At 42.5% G+C, this 21,637-nt stretch overlaps 3 protein-coding genes across 3 annotated transcripts; 1 reads left to right on the top strand and 2 right to left on the bottom strand.

Moving 5' to 3' along the window:
• Window positions 1-2,886: 2,886 nt before the first annotated feature.
• Window positions 2,887-5,917, top strand: LOC136422746 (uncharacterized). Its single transcript, XM_066410600.1, has 4 exons — window positions 2,887-3,047; window positions 3,285-3,350; window positions 4,085-4,177; window positions 5,343-5,917. The coding sequence occupies exons 1-4, from the start codon at window positions 2,957-2,959 to the stop codon at window positions 5,492-5,494; spliced, it is 402 nt and encodes a 133-aa protein (XP_066266697.1). The 5' UTR covers window positions 2,887-2,956; the 3' UTR covers window positions 5,495-5,917.
• A 166-nt stretch (window positions 5,918-6,083) lies between these two features.
• LOC136422745 (uncharacterized) lies at window positions 6,084-13,799 on the bottom strand. Its single transcript, XM_066410599.1, has 9 exons — window positions 13,733-13,799; window positions 12,022-12,087; window positions 11,409-11,503; window positions 10,668-10,858; window positions 9,855-9,974; window positions 8,942-9,412; window positions 8,552-8,663; window positions 7,895-8,058; window positions 6,084-7,322 (listed from the first exon to the last, which is right to left on the bottom strand). The coding sequence occupies exons 1-9, from the start codon at window positions 13,751-13,753 to the stop codon at window positions 7,174-7,176; spliced, it is 1,389 nt and encodes a 462-aa protein (XP_066266696.1). The 5' UTR covers window positions 13,754-13,799; the 3' UTR covers window positions 6,084-7,173.
• Window positions 13,800-16,229: 2,430 nt separating this feature from the next.
• On the bottom strand, window positions 16,230-21,303 carry LOC136423150 (uncharacterized). Its single transcript, XM_066411198.1, has 2 exons — window positions 21,050-21,303; window positions 16,230-17,889 (listed from the first exon to the last, which is right to left on the bottom strand). The coding sequence occupies exons 1-2, from the start codon at window positions 21,226-21,228 to the stop codon at window positions 17,715-17,717; spliced, it is 354 nt and encodes a 117-aa protein (XP_066267295.1). The 5' UTR covers window positions 21,229-21,303; the 3' UTR covers window positions 16,230-17,714.
• Window positions 21,304-21,637: the final 334 nt, after the last annotated feature.

Below are 21,637 nucleotides of genomic sequence, written 5' to 3' on the forward strand. Positions count from 1 at the left end.
CCCTGCGAGGGCTTTGCATACACTATAATGCTAATACATTATGCATTGATGTAGATGTAAGATGTAAGATCCAGTATTGTACATGACTTTAACGCACGTGCTCGCTTCAACCACTGCCCCCTGGAGTAAGACGAGTGAAGTGCGTTACCGTAACCAATATTATTTACCTTCTGAATTTCAGAGATTGCAGCTGCCAAGGAAGTCTACGCCAAGCTGGTCGCCATGGGGAAAATAAAGTTAGCCAAACGGTTCCAGAAGAGGGCAAAATCTTACTGTAAGTTCGAAATGCTTTCTAGTAAATGTCTATCTACATTTAGTTTTGATTTTATTTTATTACCTCAATGACAAAAAGAGGTATAGCTTTTGACTTCGTTTGTGCACGTGTGTATGCGTATCTGGAGCAATAACGTACGACCCTCTTGATGGATTGCCATATCTTGGATGTTGGGTGGGCGTTGCTGACGCGATTTTGGGCCTCCTGGAGACTGACCTTCGTACTGCAGCAGAATTCTTAGCTTTTGTATCATTTGTCCTGGACATGCCTTTGTTTTGTTTTGTTTCTTACGATTTTAATTGTGTCTGACGATTTTAGTTGTGTTGAATGTCTGTTTACTGTGCATCGTAGACACTTTTAACTTTTCCAAAGAATACAGACCTTTTTATTGACGTAAATATAATTCTAATTTAAATCCCCAGACGACTGTCGGTGGGTAATTGGTTGTAGACGTACATTGTAATCCAATATGGCACAACTGACGTGAAAATGAAAGGTCGATCTGTATGTGGCTAGCATTGGGATTCTGTGTGAAGGCATAAGAATGACAGCTGCGTTGTTACCTTCAAATTTCAATGCGCAAATTTTATCTGACTCTACATACTGGATACTAATCATTTTAATAATCAAGCTACTGTTTTGTTTTTCGTTACATCTATCATTGTTTCTTTCGCACCTCGGTTACTGCATGTATCATTCCCGTACTGTTAGTGTTTCATACTTCCTCACATGTTTTGTTCCTTGTGTTTAGTGTGATGTCGCGTGTTTGCTTAAGTGAGACATTATGTGTTTTTGATGTTGCAATAAAAACTTATCTTTGTGTTTCTCCTAGTCAAAAAGCAGTCCAGGAAGGGGGAAAATAATGAGGACAACGAGTAGCCGTGCTGAGACTGAGGTTGACAGGACTGCCTGATGACTAGCGAGAAGAATGAAAATTGTCAAATCTATAGAATATGCAAGCCTTGTACATTAATGTTGTATCACATATAAAGAGTAAATGTTGTGTAAAGTATGTTTCAAAGTTATCACTCGTGATGTTATTTGAAAATTCTAAAAAAAATGTATTTACCACACGTTGTCATAAACTCGCAAAGTATGTAGTAATGTTGTAAGGAAATCTACAAAGTAACGTCGTATCTGCTACAAGTTAGAATTTGTGATAGCCATATTCAGCTTTGTCTAGTAAACGTTCGGAAGAGACACACTTCCAATAGAGCCATGTTTGTTATGTCAACTGTCTCCGTGCATTCCAGTAACTATTGATCAGAAAATTGTCCGATCTTCTAAGCCTTCTCTCGTAGAGAATAAATAATTATTTTGAAAAGCATTGACTTGTTCACGTTTTCTTGTGAGATGAGCAGCAGAGAAAAGAATATGTTAAGAAACTTAGCGTCATTTAAACTGTTACTTCGCGATGGTTATAATCTAAGAGTCCAAAAATTTATTAAACTAATCTTCCAAAAAAAAATGAAATATCTACCAATCCATTAAAAGCACAATAGCAACCCTAGCGATTATTCACAGAATTACACTCCTTACCGTGATGGCGTTCCTATCAAAGATGTCTGTTTTAAAACGAACGTTGTGCCTATTTAAGGTTTGTGAGATAGTTTTAAAATTCAGGCACGAGAGCTAAAACTACATTAGATACGAAGGTTATAAAGCACTACGAATATGTGTAAGATAGTAGTAGTCCAGGTCTAAGTAAACGTATACAGTACCCATTAAACTTGCATCTGTCAGAATTAACATGGTGCATGAAAGGGATCTCGCTGATTTTGGACACATTTACGTAGTCGTATAATGTCTAAAGTTTCATTGATGACGTTTAGTATGAATACAATGATGCAGATATATGAAAAGCGAATTCAAAGTATTGCTTAACTAATATGTCTGAATGATATAAGAAACATTTTATACAAAACTTGAAGAAAAAGCACTACTCACAAATGTCACCCTTGAAATCCGTCCATGCGGACGTGTGTCGGGCACAATCTAACAAACAAGACAAGCAGACTTCACGCCCTTTACGCAATACGCTTCAGTGGATGTCAGAGACATACACAAGGACTCACAAAAACGATACTTCATTCACTATGTGTGAAATAACAAAATGTTTTCAACCGTTCTGTCAATGATAGATTCTCCAGAAGAATAGTGTTATGATTTTAAGGAGAAACAATAACGGAACTCCGTGGCCAAGTAATATCAATCCTGTCAAGATTGCAACATGTCGAGAGTTGTTTGTTTCTTTGTTTCTTTGTTTTATCAAGATCTCCATTAGTGTCACAAAATGAAACACCATTTTACCTGGAGTCCACTTACATAATAAATGGATATGGAATATCTCTATCTCCAAATTATACTGAACCGCTTCAATCCTGTATAGCTATTCAACGAAAATGTATTGATCATTGATAGGCTTTTGAAACCTACGACTCTACGACTTTTCCGACGTTATCGAAGCAAAGTCACCAGGCTTCTGATCAACTAAGTGCACTTAATTCGAGTTTTTAACAAAATTATCTGATTGTCCAATAATCCGACGAGGGGCATTCTATCACGTGACATGTGGTCACCAATCAAAACGATGCTTTTAGGGTCGTAATTTCTAATTATTTGCCAGGTGCCCAGGTGAATGACGGAGGAGTGGCGTCCTCAGTTTCTCGCCTGTCAGAAATCATGAAGCTTTCGACTCTCTCTGTCCTGCTGTTAGTGACCGCCTGCTGCTCCATTCTGGTAGAAGTTGCTTTTTGCCGGGACAATGAAGCTGGTTAGTAGTTATCTATCCGTTTAAAAGTCTTTCTTACTTGTGAACGAGATTGAGGATATGTCTACCTATAGTCAACCAGTATCTGTAAAGATATAAAGCCAGATAGTTAAGAAATGCAGGCCGTTTTTGAGAAGGTAACGCCTGCTAAGTAAGCTTAGAAACCTTCCCGAGGTAGCAAAAATTCAGATTGCATTGAATTCAGGATATTTCCATTGTTACCATCTTTTGAACTTTCAGAAATGAGCAACGACTTCCTCCGAGACAACAAAGCTATTAGGGACTACATACAGAAGGCGGACAACAGTAAGTAACGTTAGTAAGTAACGTTAACGTACATGTACGTAAGATCCAGCTGTTCAAGCATCATCTACTTGTCTAGCATTGATCCATGTCAAAGGTAGGGGGTGATTAGAACTGCAGGGGTCCATTTTTTTTATAGAGCCAGCTGTTTAAGAATAGAGTAAATCTATTCGGCAAGGTAGGAAGATCTCTTCCAGTTTAGGCCGCTAATACAAGAGGACTGGAAAGAATAAGCCCACTCGTAGATTCGAGTACGCATGTGCAGTGTCAAAGGTGAAGGCCCCTGATACGTAAGCAAAATCCGTCTGGGAATTGTTATGCAAATCGAGACAATGTCGAGACAGAACTTTTGACAATGTCGAGAGGAGAACTGTTTACAAGCCAGGGTCCTTCACCTTTAACACTGCACATGCGTACTCATTAAATCTTCGAGTGGGCTTATCCCACTTAAATCTTTCTTCGAACTTGAATTAGCTGAGAGTTCAACAAAAGGGCATAAGCCCATTCACGGTTCCGACAAGGCATGTGCAGTGTCAAAGGTAAAGGTCCCCGAGACGTAAACAAAACTCGTCGGGGCGTTGTTATGTAAATCTAGACAATGCCGAGACGGGCACTGTCAGCCAGGGGCCTTCACCTTTGACACTGCACATGCGTAGTCGGAAGCGTGAATGGGCTTATAGCTATAAACTGCTATGCCCAACTTGACATTTTCTAATGACGTGTTGTCCCGCTCACAGAGGTGAAGGCAGTTGCCGACATTCACGAGGCCCTCCTCGCTGCCGGGATGACGACACGAGCTAAGAAGTTCATGCAAAGAGCAAGGGTTCGCTGTGAGTAGAGCTATCAACCTCGGACCTTCCAACTTTTCATCTTTATTGATTTTGCACCTTCAGTAAATGCTTTCCAAGCAAGATTCGGCAACTTCATGGAGAACCATCCTGTCAAGTACAAAATTTTTTTATTACATTAAAGCATAGTATGTATTATTCAATGGACACAGACATGTCTACAAAATATACACCCTTATGATGCTATTGAAAACGTGGGTCACTTCATTTTCCACTGCCTTCAAAAAATAAGTCAAACCCAACCATAGTTAAAATAGAAATTTCACAGTAGACTACAGAACTATTTCGATTTTCATGTATCTCCATGTACCTGTTTGTCTGTGATTAGTCTTTGGGCATGAACTTGCAATAAAATTATAATCATTACTATCATTGAACATCGAACATTATAAATAACACTTACAGTTCTTGATTCCTGCTGCAAAGTTATCATACCAAAGCAAACAAAGCAAATATCATAATTGGCAATTGTCTATGATCACGATTGTTATACACTGTTTGCTTATCAAAAGAACAGTGGATAAAAATATCACTCGGTCAAGTCAAGGCACCCAGAGCATTTTATGAGGCTTGAAAACTGGAAATATTCTAGTTGCTGTAATCTTTATGAAATGTACATTTAATGCCACAGTTTACCACAATAGCGTGCGCATTTCTTATCAAAAGTGCTCAAAAGCGGCACAAAACTAAGCTACATGATGATCTTTTAGTTTCACGCGCCTAGTGTAAATAGACCGATACCATAGCCTTGCCCACCTCCGTCAAAACGTAGAAATGCAAAATTGAAACATAAAAATGCAAATATTTGACGGACATGCAGTCACTCTCTCATTGGTCGAACCACTAATTGTGATGGACAGTCAGGATCAGTCTATTATAGGGCTTGGATTTTCTATCAGTTCTCTCCACACAACGACATCGTATCTTTGCTCCTTTAATGTCGATATGTAATGGTATAGTGTTATTGAAACTTGCTATGTGAAGGAAGGAATGACTAGAAATTTGAGTTTTTTTATTCAAGTTTCAAGCCTCATAAAATACCCTGGATGCCTTTAAGTATTCTACAGTATATCGTTATGCTAATGGCTTACCAGCTGCAAAAAGCTTACAGCTTGTTCGTTCATTATTTTGCTTTGTTTCCATTCAGTGGAAAAGCACCGCGAAAACCGCAAGGAAGGGACTGGAAGGAAAGACCTGCCCAGGCGACGTGGAGACGTGAGACGCTACCGCGGTCGTGGCTGGGGTCGCCGTGGTGGCTATGGTCGTCGCGGATATGGCTACCGTGGAGGCTATTATTGAGGATAAAAACTGACGCTTAAGCTTACAAAGAGATTATCTCTGTAATAAAGACAACTGAAATTCCAGGGATGTAGTCTTCTTTCGCCAAATGACAGTTACTCAAGCAACTGGACAAGATTTTAAAACATCGACTTTTGAAAAAAAGTATCCAGTTGCTTGAGTGAGTGTCATTTGGCGTGTCGCATTACCTGGATGTCTAACCTTCATCAACGATGTCTTCTTTTGTCTATGTCGTCCTAACTGTTATGTTCTTGATCATGATAGCACCAAATTTACATATTTTCCTAACACTGCATTATCAAGACCTGTAGTTTTTTTGTTCCAATACAAAACATCCACAAGTCCTTCGTCTGTAGGTAGTACGAAGTATATGATTTTTCAACTTGCTAGTACAAGTAAATTGAATTTATTTCATTTATTGTACAGTCAGCGTTTTCCTTCTAATTTGACTAGTCTCAGGTAAATCACATAGACTGGACGGCAAAATCAGTCAGATTCTCGTATCCTACAAGAGGACATGGCATACCTCATATCTTTCTGGGCTGACAAAAAACCATGGCCTAGTCAAATAACACCAAGCAAGCAAACATACTGCAGTAAGGGGTTTATTTATCAACTTGCCTCCTTAAGTATTGTTTCCAAAGTCTGCATACTGATTGGTATCTGGTTGTATAACACACATTACAACTTATATCTCCACGTGCAGCATGACATTCAGCAGACTTCAAACATTATCACTAGAAGGTCCCCTTTTTTAATGTGTCCAAGAGCACTTTTATAATTCTAATGTAATTTTCTTGAATATATACATCAAAGCCTACAGACATACCAAGTAAATGTTTAAAATTTATAATAAAATTCTTACAAGTAATGCAGTGGTATGCAAAAAGCAGGTGGTACCCAAAATATTAAGTCACAATCATGTTAAATAGTCTGACCTGCTAATTTGAACAAAAATCAGTAATTTCATCTTTTGCCTACCAGTCGTCAGATACCCTTGGTGTAAGCAAAAAAAGCGATCTCTCGCATAGACAAAATATTTTGTTAGAATGATATGGCCTTTGTGCATTATGTATATTGATAGTTATCCAACTCTGATAAGACACAAGTAGAAAATATTCAGACATGCTTGCACACCAATATGCTGGCTTGATGGCAGACTGCCTCGTTCCTCTGTCCTGTGGGTTAACACAGTGTAGGCGTGCTATGCTGAAACTACACATCCTTGAAGTCACAGTTTACTGTTTGCTTTTCTGAAACTACACATCCTTGAAGTCACAGTTTACTGTTTGCTATTCTGAAACTACACATCCTTCACAGTTTACTGTTTGCTAACAGCGTTAGGAATAAAAGTACATATAAAAAATACATGCGAGACTAGGTCACTCCAAGATCAAGATGTACAGTAGACATTGAAAATTTGGAGGTATGTGTCGTTACCTATTAAGTCACTGATTGAAGAATATTCTAGTAACTTTTCTAAAAATACACACAAATTATGCTCATAATTAGCATGAAAGCTCATCTGTGCTGGTAAATTTCTTTATAAAGTTTGATACTTTACTTCAACACAAAGCAAGTGTTGCTCACCTCAAATTTTCGGTCGTTCTTACATAATAATATGCTCATAACTAATTTTTCACGTCTTGGGTGGTTTGTTGTCCTTTTTATCATATTTTTCACAGTTTACTGTTGGCTAACAGCGCCATGAGGTCGCTCCGTGCGGATCCCAGCCCGTCCTGCAGCCCCTGGGGGAGGGGCTGTCCCGTACTGCCTGCTGCCGCGGCCAGTAACGCCCCGAGGGCTGCGCCACGGTGGCAGTTCTCACCTGCAGGAAGGGAAAAAAATGTAACAGATTTCGGTGGATGTCAACGTGCAGTTGTTGGCACATTGCCGCACCAAATCCGTAGTGTGCTTTTTGGCACACATTTTGACAGATTAGCCCAAGTAGCAGTTCTCACCTGTGGGAAGGGAAGATTACTGTAAACTATTTTGTTTGTTCGTTCAGACCTTTGTAGTGCCTAGTGGCGCATGGGGCAGCAAGTTTTCTTGCTGTTTCAGTAGCAGGGTATATTTTTTCAGAGAGGTGCACACAGGTTTACAGGTAAGAAAACTGCACAAAATGTCCCCCAAATCAGGCGAGAAAGTAAAAACTTTTTTGTCCTGCAATGTGCCCGGCAATAACGCCGTTTGAGTCAGTGACAAGCAGACATGAAGCTGGATAGAATACAATGTTTTCTATGTACAATAGGTTTAGTAAAGTGATGTCTTTGCTATTATCACGACTCCAGGAAGATTAGTGAAGTGATGTATCATGTACTCACTAATGGCATTATGGAGATCATTCAAATATTTGAAAAAGATAGAATACAAGATAAATAAACAATAAACAAGACTTACCCCCGACGTTTGTGTTTGTGAGTACTCCTCCCTCCATGTCGTTGTGGAACTCGTGAGCGAGGAAGAACAGCGAGGTGAGCGAACCCTTGATGTAGCAGGCCAGCCCGAAGTGCCCCACAGCCTCCTGGTACACAGACAGTCGCATGTCCGACCCTTTCGCATATCTGTTGAATGACAACACCCAAAATTCAGGACATAGGGATAACAGAGTTTGTCACATATTTTTAAAGCTGTGTTCTAGATAAATAGGAGATAAGGAACAGACAAACGCATATCCAACCCTTTAGCGTATCTGTCAAATGTTTAGTTCTTTAAAAAAAAGCTTTACAAAAAAGTCCTTGCCGCACAAGATAGTGCATAGGGCAGTTTCAATAGCCCTTGGGCCACATAATTTTGTGCAATCACTACATCAGGGGGCTTGTCTACTGGTAGTTGAGTGTGTATTCAACTCCCAAACTCTTTCCCAAATGCAAATCATTTCCTGTGTTGTGCTGTAATAAGCGGGTTCTTCACTTGAACTGTGGATGAGCAGTGTGATGCATGGTGGGTAATATGTCAAAGTCAAAGCCCCCTGGGTACACTTGATGGTTCTTTCACCCGTTCAATTACTGTTAATTTGTGTTAGCAAGGTTGCCATAGCAATCTATAATGACTCACCCCGCTGCTTCAGACGAGAAGGCCTGGACCCTCTTCCACGTGCCTGAACCTCCGAGGAGGGGAGACTTCAGGGCTTCTGCTGCCTTCTCCTGCAGACTGGCGCCATTCAACACTGAAGGAAGGTAAATACAAGTTGTGAAACATGAAATTTGACAGGGAAATGTAACAGGAGAAGAGTGAGGATTGGTACACAAGATTTCCCACCACTGAAAATGTGAGACATCTTGTGCCAGAAAATAAATCAATACTTTTGATTATTTTGAGCATACATGTAAATATTTACTTCGATTTAAGTGAAGTAGGCAGGTGCTCTGTTGAACTGTTAATAGGGACAGTGGCGGGGACAGTGATGCTCTATACCAAGCTCCGATTACAGACTAACGGCTTTACCTGCATGTAGGGACTTGACGTACAACTCCAAGAATGGTTCCAGTTGCGCGGGTGGGAGGGGATGAGTCAGCCGCACAAAATCAACCGTGTTCTTCACAGTCTCAGCCTCGGGTAGGTGAGCTGAGTGCAGCACGAAGGGGACCGCCATCACAAACGCACCAACCACAGCGAGCTGCGAATCCGCCCTTCCCGCGGACTGTTCCTTGTGACGTTTCTCCGCAAAATCGATCAGTTTGTCTTTCGTGACAGGCTTGTCCGCCTGTATCCAGTCACGGAAGAAAGCGCGGTGGAAGGACTCGGCGTAGGTGTCATTGTGCGTGCCTGGAGTCGTCAGGAATTCTACATAGTCGGCCAGGACAGCTGAGCGAAGGTCGCGAGGCGAAAGGTCATGGTCAGGGTCAACCCTGGCCATGGTTTGGCACACTTTTAGAGCACACAGGGCATTTAGGGTGTTGTCTCCTGCTGACATACCTGTGGAACACACAACAACTTAACTTGTACCATTTCTTCACAGAATATTGTCAAAAAGGAAGATTTGAAATCTTTCTTAAGTCAGAGAGCTTGCCTCCCGTAGACGTAGTGGTATTCATATACATGTACATGTACCTGCTTTCCCTAATCTTTCTTGAATATCAAAAAGTCAAACACCTTGACAATACAGTGACTCTGATCTAACATTAACAGGAAATGTATTATGCTCACATTATCTAATTCTTTCTTAGATACTAGAGATGTGGCATACTATATGTACTACACATTTCTGAATAAAATAGTAATTTGGCACTACACTTAGTCTTAACTAGCCTGGGTGCCATCTGATTACTACCAGGGCTCCTACACTCGCGTAGGAGCCCCGGTAGAAATCGGATGGCACCCAGGCTTAGTCTTAACATCTAGTTCTGGAGATGCTGACCTTGATGGTAGTGGACAGCGCCCCCACGCTTGGTCCAGTACTGCAGCTTGTCGTGGAGAATCACATTCCCGATCAGGGGCTCCTCTTTCCGCATGGAGAAACCAGAGCGCCCACTCCCACCTGAAGGCGAGGAAAAACTTCCTTTATTTCTTCATTTACCAACTTTCAGTTTACCAAGAAATGTCCAAACACTGCAGGGGACACCAGAGAATTAGCTTGGTTGATGCTATATACTAAATAGTAAGAAGGGTGTTCGGAACTGTGGGGTGGGTTGATACCATTTGGCACAAGGGGTGTTTTGAACCTTACTAGTAACTGAGAGGGACATGATACTGAAGGGATAGGGTGATACCATTATGTATGAGGGGGTGTTCTCACCTGTGGCTGAGAGGACATGATACTGGAGGGGCAGGTTGATACCATTTGGAACAAGGAGTGTTCTGACCTGTAGTTGAGAGGGACATGACTAGAGGGGAGGGTTGATCCCATTTTGTACAAGGGGTGTGCAGGGGCAGGTTGATACCATTTGGAAAGAGGGGTGTTCTGACCTGTAGCTGAGAGGGACATGAGTCACATGATACTGAAGGGGTTGGTTGATACCATTTTGTACGAGGGGGTGTTCTGACCTATAGCTGAGAGGGACATAATACTGTAGGGGAGGGTTGATACCATTTCTTATGAGGGGTGTTCTAACCTGTGGCTGAGAGGGACAGTGAAGGGGAGGGTTGATACCATTTGTTATGAGGGGTGTTCTGGCCTGTAGCTGTAATATGATACTGGGTTGATACCATTCCTTATGCATGGTGTTCTGACCTGTAGCTGAGAGGGACATGATACTGGAGGGGTGCTGCTTGCGCGGGGCCACATATCCTGTCAGCCATTTGCCGTAGTCCCTCTTGATATCGTCTGCGTCGTAGTACCAGTGTACGGGCATGGACAGGGCGTCGCCGATCAGCAGTCCCCACAAACTCGCCTGCTTGGACTCTCCGAGCTTGTCCATTGGGCTGGGGAAGAGGGATCAAATGTAAATACATTGTTTGATAAAAGAAGGCAGCTACAGTATATTTGGCACACAACATCAGACCCGTCTCTCCATCCATCCCAGGACGGAAATTTGCTTGTTGGGACCAACATAAATTTGTACCCATCTGTCCAAAACGACATGAAATTAATGAAACCGTAAAGCTTAGAATGACAGATTTAACAATGAAAATCAAGAATATGGGCTCCCAAGCAAAAAGTGGAATGGAATAAAATTAAAGCAGTGACAGCCTAGTACAACTTGTAAGTGCTAGACCTGTACAAGACATTGACTTATTATGGTTGTGGACTTTTTGTAAGAACAATACTACTACAATTAAAGGGAAAGTTATAGCCTTAACCATGAACAATCTTTCAACCTCAACTCCTCTTCCCACAGAGTAAATCATCTCTAATTTCATTTGGCCGTGAGTACATCTGTATTCTGAGTACATCTGAGTATATTTGAGTACATTTGCGAAACTCAGTATACTAGCAACAAATGTATGCTTGAGCATGTAAAGTAATAGTTACCTGTTTACAGTAGCCTGAGTAGTAAGCCCTCTCCCAATGACCTCTGTTAACCTCGGTCTCCGACAGGTGGGCGTGGCAGATGCTGCAGCCTGTGCCTGAGGAGGGGGAGGGGGCAGGAAAATAGAGGGTCATGTCTGTGGAATTTATGCACATGGATTACAAGGTTCTTTATTCTATATTCCAGGTTCTATAAACAATCAACAGCCAACGTAGCAGTGACCTTCCTCAGGGCAATACTGTACTATTCCACACTGCAGGCTAGGTGTCGCTGCTTAATGATTTACATGGAGGATATTTAGAGTTTCTTTTAACACAACCAGATAATCTTACCTGCTGACGTCGACGTTTCGGTGATGAACTGAGACGAGGGGGGATACAAGCTCAGCCACATTTGGGATTACGTTCTTGCCGCAAAAGCGCCACCTACATCGGCTCCTTATAGCGGTGAGAAGCAGTACTCCAGTCAGAAGCTCTGAAGAAGGTGTCTGACAGACACCGAAACGTCAGCAGGTGAGATTACCTGGTTGTGTTTAAAGAAACTCTAAATATCCTATGTTCTATCAACCTGATGAAATCATTTTCGGAAGATTTACATGGAGTCCATTACTAGTACCTTGGTTACACAAAGGAGGGAAACTAGGGACGCTGTGGTGATGCAGCCGAGACGTGTGGTTACTAGGTACCAAAGACCAAAACGACAGTGCTACACAGCTTCCCCAACTCAATTCTTACCGGTCCGAGGCATGATTCCAAACGCTCCGAGGGATGATTCCAACCGGTCCGAGGCATTTCCAACCGGTCTGAGATACATTTCCTTACGTGCCGCGGTAGAATTCTAACCGCTCTACGATACATTTCCTTACGTGCTGCGGTAGAATTCCAATCACTCCGCGCCAGTGAGAATTTCCTGCCCTACGCGCTGCCCTGCGCTGCGTTCCTCGACAGAATTTTCTGCCCTACGCGCTGCCCTGCGTTCCTTCACGCTACGGCACGGCACAGTCCCCTGTCCCCCACGCTCATACAGTGGACGATCCCAGGTGGGTCAAGGGTCACTCGTGTTGTGAATGTGAACAGCCGTCAGGTCGTGTTTTTCAGTGCTTCGTTCTGACTAGCACCGTCTCTAAAAATACGTGCGTACAAACTAAAAGGAAGCCCTGATTGTCAATATCAACGACAATATCAACTACAATCGACGGACAATTGGCGTTAGATATTCCTTTTTGCCCCTCCCGTGTCAGTAGATCGACTGAAAGGACGATATAGTGGGCGTTGACCCCTCTAGAAATCTGCCTGTCGTGGACTCAACATTGCTACAAGCACACACACGCACGTTCACCACAAAACAATGTTGTGTAATATGCACATTAGATATTGGCCATAAAATTCATTGACAGAAACATACGGTCGATAATACAAAAGATATTCTTGTTCAGTCACGGAAAAATCCTGTTATAGCCCCAGCCATGAATGAAATCGAATGTTATAGAAATGCTATCTGTTACTAGTAGTCTGTGTTGTCCATGTATGAACTTTCATCAAATAACTCGACCATGCGATATGCTGAAAGGACTAAAAAAAACCGTGGCCAACTTGAACTTTTGCCACCGTAGGATTGTCCTGCGAGACAGGTCCGTTTATTTCAGGTTAAGAATCTGAAATAACACAGAAACAAAATGCAAGCTATAGTATAACGTTATATAAAAGGAGAGCTAGCTGAGGAAGAGAAGGATGCCCCCGTACCGATCCCGTCAAGTACACCGCCAACTCATATGATATATATACTATAGTCTGTAGTACTGACAGTGTCAGGTTTGAGGTCTCTTGAACTTTAATATCATAATTTAAACAGGGCCAAGCCGGTTTTATTGCTGTCACGGTTGTTGCAACAACAGCAAATATGCCTATGACACACGGCGACGAAAGTTTATATTTTCGCAGTTCACATTCGACACGCGTGACCCTTGACCCATCTGGGACCGTCCACTGTATTAGCGTGGGGGACAGGGGACTGTGCCGTGCCGTGTCGAGGAACGCAGGGCAGTGCGTAGGGCAGAAAATTCTGTCGAGGAACGCAGGGCAGCGCGTAGGGCAGGAAATTCTCACGGGCGCGGAGTGATTGGAATTCTACCGCAGCACGTAAGGAAATGTATCGTAGAGCGGTTAGAATTCTACCGCGGCACGTAAGGAAATGTATCTCGGACCGGTTGGAAATGCCTCGGACCGGTTGGAATCATCCCTCGGAGCGTTTGGAATCATGCCTCGGACCGGTAAGAATTGAGTTGGGGAAGCTGTGTAGCACTGTCGTTTTGGTCTTTGGTAACTAGGGCAGACACACCCGACAACATCGGATCAGATACGCACACGTCACCTCAGACTGGGATGCTTCCTGTGAAAATAAAGGAGTCACAAATTGCTTGTCATCTTCAATCATGTGAGGGTACCTCTCAAACATCAGGGCTCGTGACACATTTTCTTTATACCTGTAGGTAAAGGTAAAGCAGTCATCCTCAATTGAGGTGAAGCATTATGCTTTTTCAAGTAGCTAGTGGTAGTGCAATGCAGCTGTTCTACGGCTCGCGTTGATAGCCAAGCACACCCAGTCACCCCTACTCTTCTTGGTAAGTGTGTTGGGTTCTTTTACGTGCAGAGGTCTGAGTCCCCGTCTGACACTTGGGGCTTATGCCTGAAGCTCCCTCATACATGGGGCCACTGGCTTTACGTCACCATCCAAAATTACTAATGCAATCCCTTATAACATGTCCGAGTTGGGGTCAACCCTAGGATCAAACTTGGGCCCCAGGATCCACAGAATTTGATCCAGATGGCCACGGGGACATGCAGGTATAATCGTCAAGCAGATGTTAGAAAACGTTATGGTTACATCATCCACCCTAACATCTGCTTGAAGATTAGGTGACATGCAAAATTACCTTCACAAAGGAGGTTTTATCAACTGTTTAAATCCTCCTTCCATTTTGTAGACAAATTCTACTAGTACCACAATGGATCAAAATAGAAACTGTTACGAAACCATTTTAATTCTTTATTTTGCGTTTCACAGGTGGTAACGAGTAGTAGTGCTCTGGTTTCTCACAACATGTTACACCAAGGAGGTTGTCCTGAGTCCACCTGTACCGTTATGTAACATAACAATCTGTCCTTGTGTAACTTAGTTACATATCATTTGAGAGATTTCATTCGAACTTGGGGGGTAGCCTCCATAAACCTGGACTTTTCCAACAACATCTCATAAATAACCTGTATCAAAACCAAAATCATACACTGGCACGTGTTGTACTCGACTTAATATTTTGGTGCAAGGAGGGTGATAACCGTTGTTTAATAGCCTTACAGCTTAAACATCTAGACAGTTAATTCTGAGTTCGTTACATTAAGCACAGCAAGGTAATGCGAAAAAAGGTCTCTTGCGAAGTTCAAGCCCCCTTGAGTCGCCACACGGCGAGGTTATATTCCCTGACTAGGCCCAAGTTAATCCCGCAAAGCACGACCACCACACACGACGGGCTCACCGTGTAGATCAGGACAAATATTAAAGAGATTTTAAGGTCGCAAACCTGTGTGTGAGGACCCCGGTGTGAAGTTCCGCTTCTCTTTCACTCTCCGAGGCTGCACAACGGTGTCCAGGGCTGCTCTGAGGCATTATGTAAGTGTTATATACTTCCTTATATAACCACGTAAATGAGTAATGACAAACTCCGGGATCCAATTTTCGCGGTTGCGCATCACATCACTTCCGCTATACAGGAGGAGAACCGCGCCCTCTACCGGTTGCTAATCAAAGTGCAATACCCCGACAATGGCACCGACGATTTGCAATGAAGTTTAAACGTATTTGTGTGTTTGTTTCGCATAATCCGTAAACCACATCTACGCGTGAAACAGCGCACCAGTTTAATGGTGAGTGTAAGCTGTATATTACCAGACTGCAAGGTTTGATCCGCTAACACCGGGAAGGACCCGTACTCTTTTCGATGATAAGTGTGGTGGGTTCTTTAACGTGCCCAATAACGTATCTTCTCAAACACGGGACCATGTACAGTAGTTCAATATCTTCAGCTGAAGAAGACGAGGACAGAATATATTTTGAGGCAGGCCCAGGATTTGACCTGAAGTTCGGATGTACCTGACTGTTTCCTGGGCTTAATCATGCGATCGCAAAAAAAAAAAACTATTCTGTTTTCACTCATCTAATCTCATCTAACGTTATCCCTTCAACTATTTTCTCGTTAGGGCACATAAGAAGACAACCTGCTTTCTCCACCCTTCTTGGTTTCTTTGCTCTTCAACATGGTTCAACTTAGTGTCATGTCCGTCCATTCTCTGATACCATCCTCCCATCTATTCCGATACCTAGCATTTTTTTTTCTTTCTCCAGGAAGGTTCCTTGAATGATACTAGTAGTTTTTGGCTAGTCCAGATGACCGTGAAACGTTCAGTTTTTTTTACTGTGGTTAGGAGGTCTTGGTACGGTCCGGTGTTTTGCTTGACTCTACTCTGTACTTCAGCATTTGAGATGCGGTCTCTGTATATGTTTTCTGTTTTACCTTCGATTCAGTGGGCACCGCCATTTTGACCTATGTCGTCATAGATCGGCCATCTTGAAACCTACCGGCTGCCCCCTCTTGGCCCATCATACAATTTCTCGCTTCCGATTGGAATCATGACGACATATCAATACAGTGACTATAATGAGCAGTCATCGATAACTCTTATAGTTTATTGTTGTTGTTTGGAACTGTCCATTGATTGATATTGCTTTGATGTATTAAATGGGAAGAAAGAGACAATACAACAGAGCGGTTAGTCATTTTGTTAATCTTTATTGTATCCTGAGTCCGACGTATCTGTATATAATATAACATTACATCCATAGTTTTCCTCACTCTAGCAGCCAAACTCTGGGCGACAGTCCGTATAAATAAAAGGCCAGAGACTGCGCCAAACATACTGGCTTAGCGAGTACAGTCCGAGTATGCTGTAGTCCAGAAAGCCAACCATATCAGAATAGTGTCCAAAATACGTCATTTCAATTCTAAACCAAGAACACCAGGAATGCCTGCTTCCAGTGGCCATAAGGGAAATAGATTACCCAGCATGCTGAAGGAACTGAGTTCAAATTGCATTGTTAATAGTGTATATATATATATATATATATATATATATATATGGCGAATTAGCATTTATGACAAAGGCACAGAAGGTCTGCAATATTTTCGTAGCTACATCCTAAGCGTTTTTAACAGCTTGAACATGAACATGAAGTCATAACATGGTAATGATATTAGTGACATGTGATTCCATCTGTACGCTTGCTAAAGCAAGAGACGTGAATATATCACAATTACTCGCTTTGATAGACATCTATTTTTTTTTATCTGTGACGAGTAACCGTGGATTGGTGAATGTGTCACCAACAACTCATGCGCACGTGAAACTTGTACATGAAAGTATAGCAATATAAAATGACAATATTGCAGATTGACACGTGATGAGGTATAGAATGATGTCCTGATTAAGTTTGTCTCGAGTATGGCCAAATCTTCTGCAATTGTATCCTGGCAGAATTATTTGTTCTTCACATCTTGCGTCAGAAAGCCGATCGTGGCGACAATAAGAGGCCCATTCCATTACAGAAACGTGTGGTGAATACTAGTAGACTGTTTCATGGATCTCGTTGCATGCTGGCATAAACTAGGAACTATAGGTAACATATGGGGCAAACAACATCATGACCATAGCGACGCATTCGAGGATCATGCGATATGTGCTCGTCCGGTTTCTGTCGCCATGGTAATGATGTTGTCATGGTAATGGTGTTGTTTACCCCGCTACGTTACCCATAGTTCCCCGGCTTTCCCAGCATGCAATGGGATCCATGAGAAGGTCTGTGTAACGAACATTATGTTGTGTAGTATATTTCAGTTGTCACAGTTCAAAGGATTAATGTATAGGATAATAAAGCTCAATTTGCAAAGGGTAACCAGTGTTCGCCACAATCATAACTTCATTGTGTGGAAAAGGCCTCTGTCGACCTCGTCATGAGGCTTGACGTCCTTTGTGTCTGGGAACTAATCCCAAAGCGAATGTACGGATTTAACTTAGCCTTCAACAGATTCTGGACGTCTTTTTGCAGCATTTGCAGGCCTGTCCTCCGCACACCACAGAGAATGCACCGTTCAAAAGGAATAGGAAGCGCTGCAACATGTCAAATAAAAATCAAGGTAAATCCGTACATCCGCTATTATCTGAAATTATCTCGGGAACGAGATGAGTGCGGGAACGAGATCAGCAGGGCTGGCAGCTGCAGCTGAGAATGTCCTTGTACTTGATGTGGGTGGAGCCGAAGCGCACGGTTCTCAGGATGTGCTGGCTCACTCTGCAGCAGCACTCCTGGTCGGTGACCCGGAAGCTGTTCTGGAGGAAATCTTCCCTGCTTGCGTCATATCCGCTAAACTTGGGCCTGAAAAGAGAAGAAATAGAATATTTGAATGTCTAGGATTAAATTTTATTTTAACTCTTAAACAAAGACAGGGGCCTGGTGCCAGGTGTCACATAAAAGCAAGTCGCATGAGGTACTAAAAACCTTAAAATTTCGACACAAAAGACGAATCCTTCGGAATGCAGTTTGTGTCAAAGTCAAAGCTGCTATATGACAATGTAGTAAAATCATACCGGAAGATCGATAAGGCAATGCCTTGGGCTGGCACATGAACCAAAAATCCACGAATCTACTAGAGGGTCGTCTGTCCGAAGAAATGTCAGCATCTGTATACAAAATACTTTCGCAATGTCTGTATTGATTGGGATACTTGTCATCAAACTGAAACTTGTGTTTGCAATGTTTCTCAGAAATTACGCCGTAACCCCTATCTACATTGACAAAATGGAACAGCCGTATTTTATTTTAAAAATGATGCCAACTGTTCGAAGCAAGTATATGTTGTAACCTTTGAAATGCTACAAGATACCCCGACAAAGGTTATAAGATAATTGCACATTAGCATTTGCGTAGGGTTTAAAAGCCTTAAAGTTGTTTTTCATCAAGAAGACGCGGACCAAAAATAAATCTTGTGATACGATAGCTTCCTACGTAAAATAAGATGAAATATGGAGGGTACGGAATGGTGATACTTTCTTATGACACCATCAAGACCCTCTCACCTTCAGGAATGACCCCCCCCCCCCCCATTAAGCCTTGATGTGACGAAGGTTTGATGTGACGAAGGTTGGGTGATTTGAGTTGAAAGCATTAATGGGTGTCAGCGAGTGCTGTTATGTAAACGACGTCCTACGTAGTCCTATTTCTTAGAAATCAGACCCCAAAGGTGACTGAGGCTTTGATGATTTGATACATTCCTGTGTTTAACACGCCTCTAAGCCGTTAAGTACTGCGATATGTGAGGAGAGACTCTAAAGAACACAGTTGTTTGTGAAAAAGAAAAGGACCAACTTGTCCCTGGTGAATGTTTTCAATAATGGCTGTTTCTAGCTCTTAAGCATCAGTATTCTTTTCCATGTCTTAATTACATAGTCAGTGCCGTTGCTTGTCAAAAGAGGAAGAGTAAAACTAAGGCAAAGCAGTCAAGATGCAATCGACACATTTTCTCTATCGATGATTTTTTCAAGTGTACGGAAAAATTGCAAAGTCCATATACATTGACCAGTGTTCCTTCTAGCCAACGTTAGCAGCAATGTCCATGGTACTGAATACCCAAGCGTTATTAAATTTCTGTTCTACCTCTCTACGTCGAAGGGCTGTGTCGGCTTTAACTCGCGTGTCTTTCTAAAAGATTGGTCATTCTCTAATAGGATGCTGCCTTCCTTGAATTCGTCTATCAACTGCAGCAGATCTTTGAATAATCAATTACGAGGATAGTTCAAAGAAGTTCTGAAGTTTAAAACATCTGTATCTTATTGCAACTCGTGGACTTGGATCCCGGGCAGTAGAATAATAAGACGTTCAATCTTCATGTATCTTATTGGTCTAGTTCATCAACTTACAGTACATTCGCGTAATTGTCAGAGGTACATTTAGGCAAATTCGTTGGGCACCCAGGTGGGTATAAGCGGGGGCGCAATGTTACTGTCGATCCCAATACCAGTCAACTTCACAACAACAGTCCTCAGAATGTCACTCAGGGGAGTGGTAACGTTTAAGCTGTGTTCTGTCGACGTCTTAGTACCGACAGATTCCATGTCCCTCGTCCTTTACGCCGACACTGATTGCAACCGCTAAAGTGAAAGGTGGCAAACAGCTGTCGTCCCATGGAAGCTTCAAGGTAGATTGATGACAGCAAAAACTTTACAAGGCTAAGGCTATACGTTCCCACCTACGCATTCGTTACTACTCACTTACTCGCCTGTTTCTCAGGCCTCTGCCTTCTATTATGGGTCATTCGGCGTCTGACATTTTGGAAGGACCAAGTTGTTTTCTGAAATCTCTTTAAGCCAGCGTCACACAGCAAGAAACTTTGAAGCTTGCCCGACAAGTCTGCGAGCTCTAAAAGAAATTTCGCCAACAATACACTACGTCCTCTCGATCAATTACGAGGAGATAGTTAAAAAAAGTTCTGAAGTTTAAAACATCTATACCTTATTGCAGCTCGTGGACTTGGGTCCCCGGCTGTAGAATAATAAGACGTTCAATCTTCATGTATCTTATGGGTCTAGTTCATCAACTTACAGTACATTCGCGTAATTGTCAGAGGTACATTTAGGCAAATTTGTTGGGCACCCAGGTGGGTATTGGCGGGGGCGTCATGTTACCAGTCAATTTCACAACTACAGTCCTCAGAATGTCACTCAAGGGAGTGGTAACGTTTAAGCTGTGTTCTGTTGACATCTTGATACCGACAGATTCTATGTCCCTTGTCCCCTCGATCACTGCGTGCGATCTTTAGGAATCAGTTAGTTTTCGCAGTTCACGGAGTCCAGTCAATCTCGTACGGTAGATTTTCAGAAACTATACCTTCTGTAAATGCATTTAAATTCACTTTTTTTTAAGTTCGCGTTTGAGACAATAGTAGACAAGGGGGTAGAGGGCAATAAATGTTCGCGGTGGTTTTAAGTTCGCGGTGTGAAAACCGCGAACATAACACCACCGCGAACATTTCTGAATTTATAGTATGTGCCATACCAATACGTTCAACTCATTAAGGGCTCGTTCTCATTCAAATGTACACATTTTGTAACCTCCGTTACCGCTTGAAGTAAGACGTTCCTGACATTAAGATTTGCCACATATAAGGTGCCAAACTGTCGTTTTTATGGCGACGTAAAACTTTTCTGGCTTTTCAAAACGAAAGTTTGGCACCTTATATGTGGCATATCTTAATGTCAGAAACGTCTTACGTAACGGAAGTTACAAATTGTATACATTTAAATGAGAACGAGCGTAAGATGAACAACAAATGGGGTAGGGAATTTCCCGAGCAGCCTTTGTAACCCCTGCTTCTCCTAATGGGTCAGTGAAGTCAATACTTGTCTCGAGCATGGATATTTCTGACCTAGGGTGAAGAGATGCTGCTACAGTAACAACTGAGCCGCCTTACTTCGTAAATCGATGGTAACATCAGGCTCTGATGAATTGATTTTTTAAAAAGCGACCAAAGTTGACCCACCGTATGCGGTAGTTGTCCCGCACGACGCACTCTCCGGCCTCCACGTCCTTCACCCGGCCGTTCACCGTCATCTGTGTCGTGAACCTCGCCGCACGACAGATGTTGTTTCCCGCCACCATCGTCGTCATGGCAACGGCGAGGAGGGCCAGGACGAACACGCCAGACGTGGACCGAGACATGTTGATGCGCGATGTGAGGACGTGTCGTTTCACCAGCGATGGGAAGGGCTGTCTTCACAACTTCACCTGGAGACTGATCCTGGACAATGCGAGATCGATAATAGCACATTTTCAGAACAGGTTTGTGTCCTTCAACAGATCCATCCAATACTGCATATATAGAAAAACTGAAGAACATTTCAAAGTGAAATGAACTTGAAAGCACGTACTGGTCTTAGGCTGGTGTGTTACGCCGAAGAGAGAGAGGGGGGAGGGGGACCTTTCAAAGCCAACAAAGACATTTGCCCGTACGTCACGACTTCAGGTACATCTCAACTAAAGTTTGGATTCGTGCCAGATTTCTACACGTCGTTAAGCATTGGAGTTGTCTTGGTTATGTTGCTTGAGCCTGCCTTCTTAACAAAGACAC

This window comes from Branchiostoma lanceolatum, chromosome 17 (genome assembly GCF_035083965.1).
Source record: "Branchiostoma lanceolatum isolate klBraLanc5 chromosome 17, klBraLanc5.hap2, whole genome shotgun sequence".
Lineage (NCBI taxonomy): Eukaryota > Metazoa > Chordata > Leptocardii > Amphioxiformes > Branchiostomatidae > Branchiostoma > Branchiostoma lanceolatum.

What these genes read in the sequence shown, in the direction of transcription:
- LOC136422746 (XM_066410600.1), top strand. Translation starts at nt 2,957, where the DNA reads ATGAAGCTTTCGACTCTCTCTGTCCTGCTGTTAGTGACCGCCTGCTGC. An exon ending in TTGCCGGGACAATGAAGCTG is followed by an intron (nt 3,048 to 3,284) that starts GTTAGTAGTTAT and finishes TTGAACTTTCAG; the next exon opens with AAATGAGCAACGACTTCCTC. An exon ending in GCAAAGAGCAAGGGTTCGCT is followed by an intron (nt 4,178 to 5,342) that starts GTGAGTAGAGCT and finishes GTTTCCATTCAG; the next exon opens with TGGAAAAGCACCGCGAAAAC.
- LOC136422745 (XM_066410599.1), bottom strand. Translation starts at nt 13,753, where the DNA reads ATGTTGTCGGGTGTGTCTGCC. An exon ending in CCCTCCTTTGTGTAACCAAG is followed by an intron (nt 11,504 to 12,021) that starts GTACTAGTAATG and finishes CCCCCTCCTCAG; the next exon opens with GCACAGGCTGCAGCATCTGC. An exon ending in CATGTCCCTCTCAGCTACAG is followed by an intron (nt 9,975 to 10,667) that starts GTCAGAACACCA and finishes CCTCGCCTTCAG; the next exon opens with GTGGGAGTGGGCGCTCTGGT.
- LOC136423150 (XM_066411198.1), bottom strand. Translation starts at nt 21,228, where the DNA reads ATGTCTCGGTCCACGTCTGGCGTGTTCGTCCTGGCCCTCCTCGCCGTT. An exon ending in CGGGACAACTACCGCATACG is followed by an intron (nt 17,890 to 21,049) that starts GTGGGTCAACTT and finishes TTCTCTTTTCAG; the next exon opens with GCCCAAGTTTAGCGGATATG.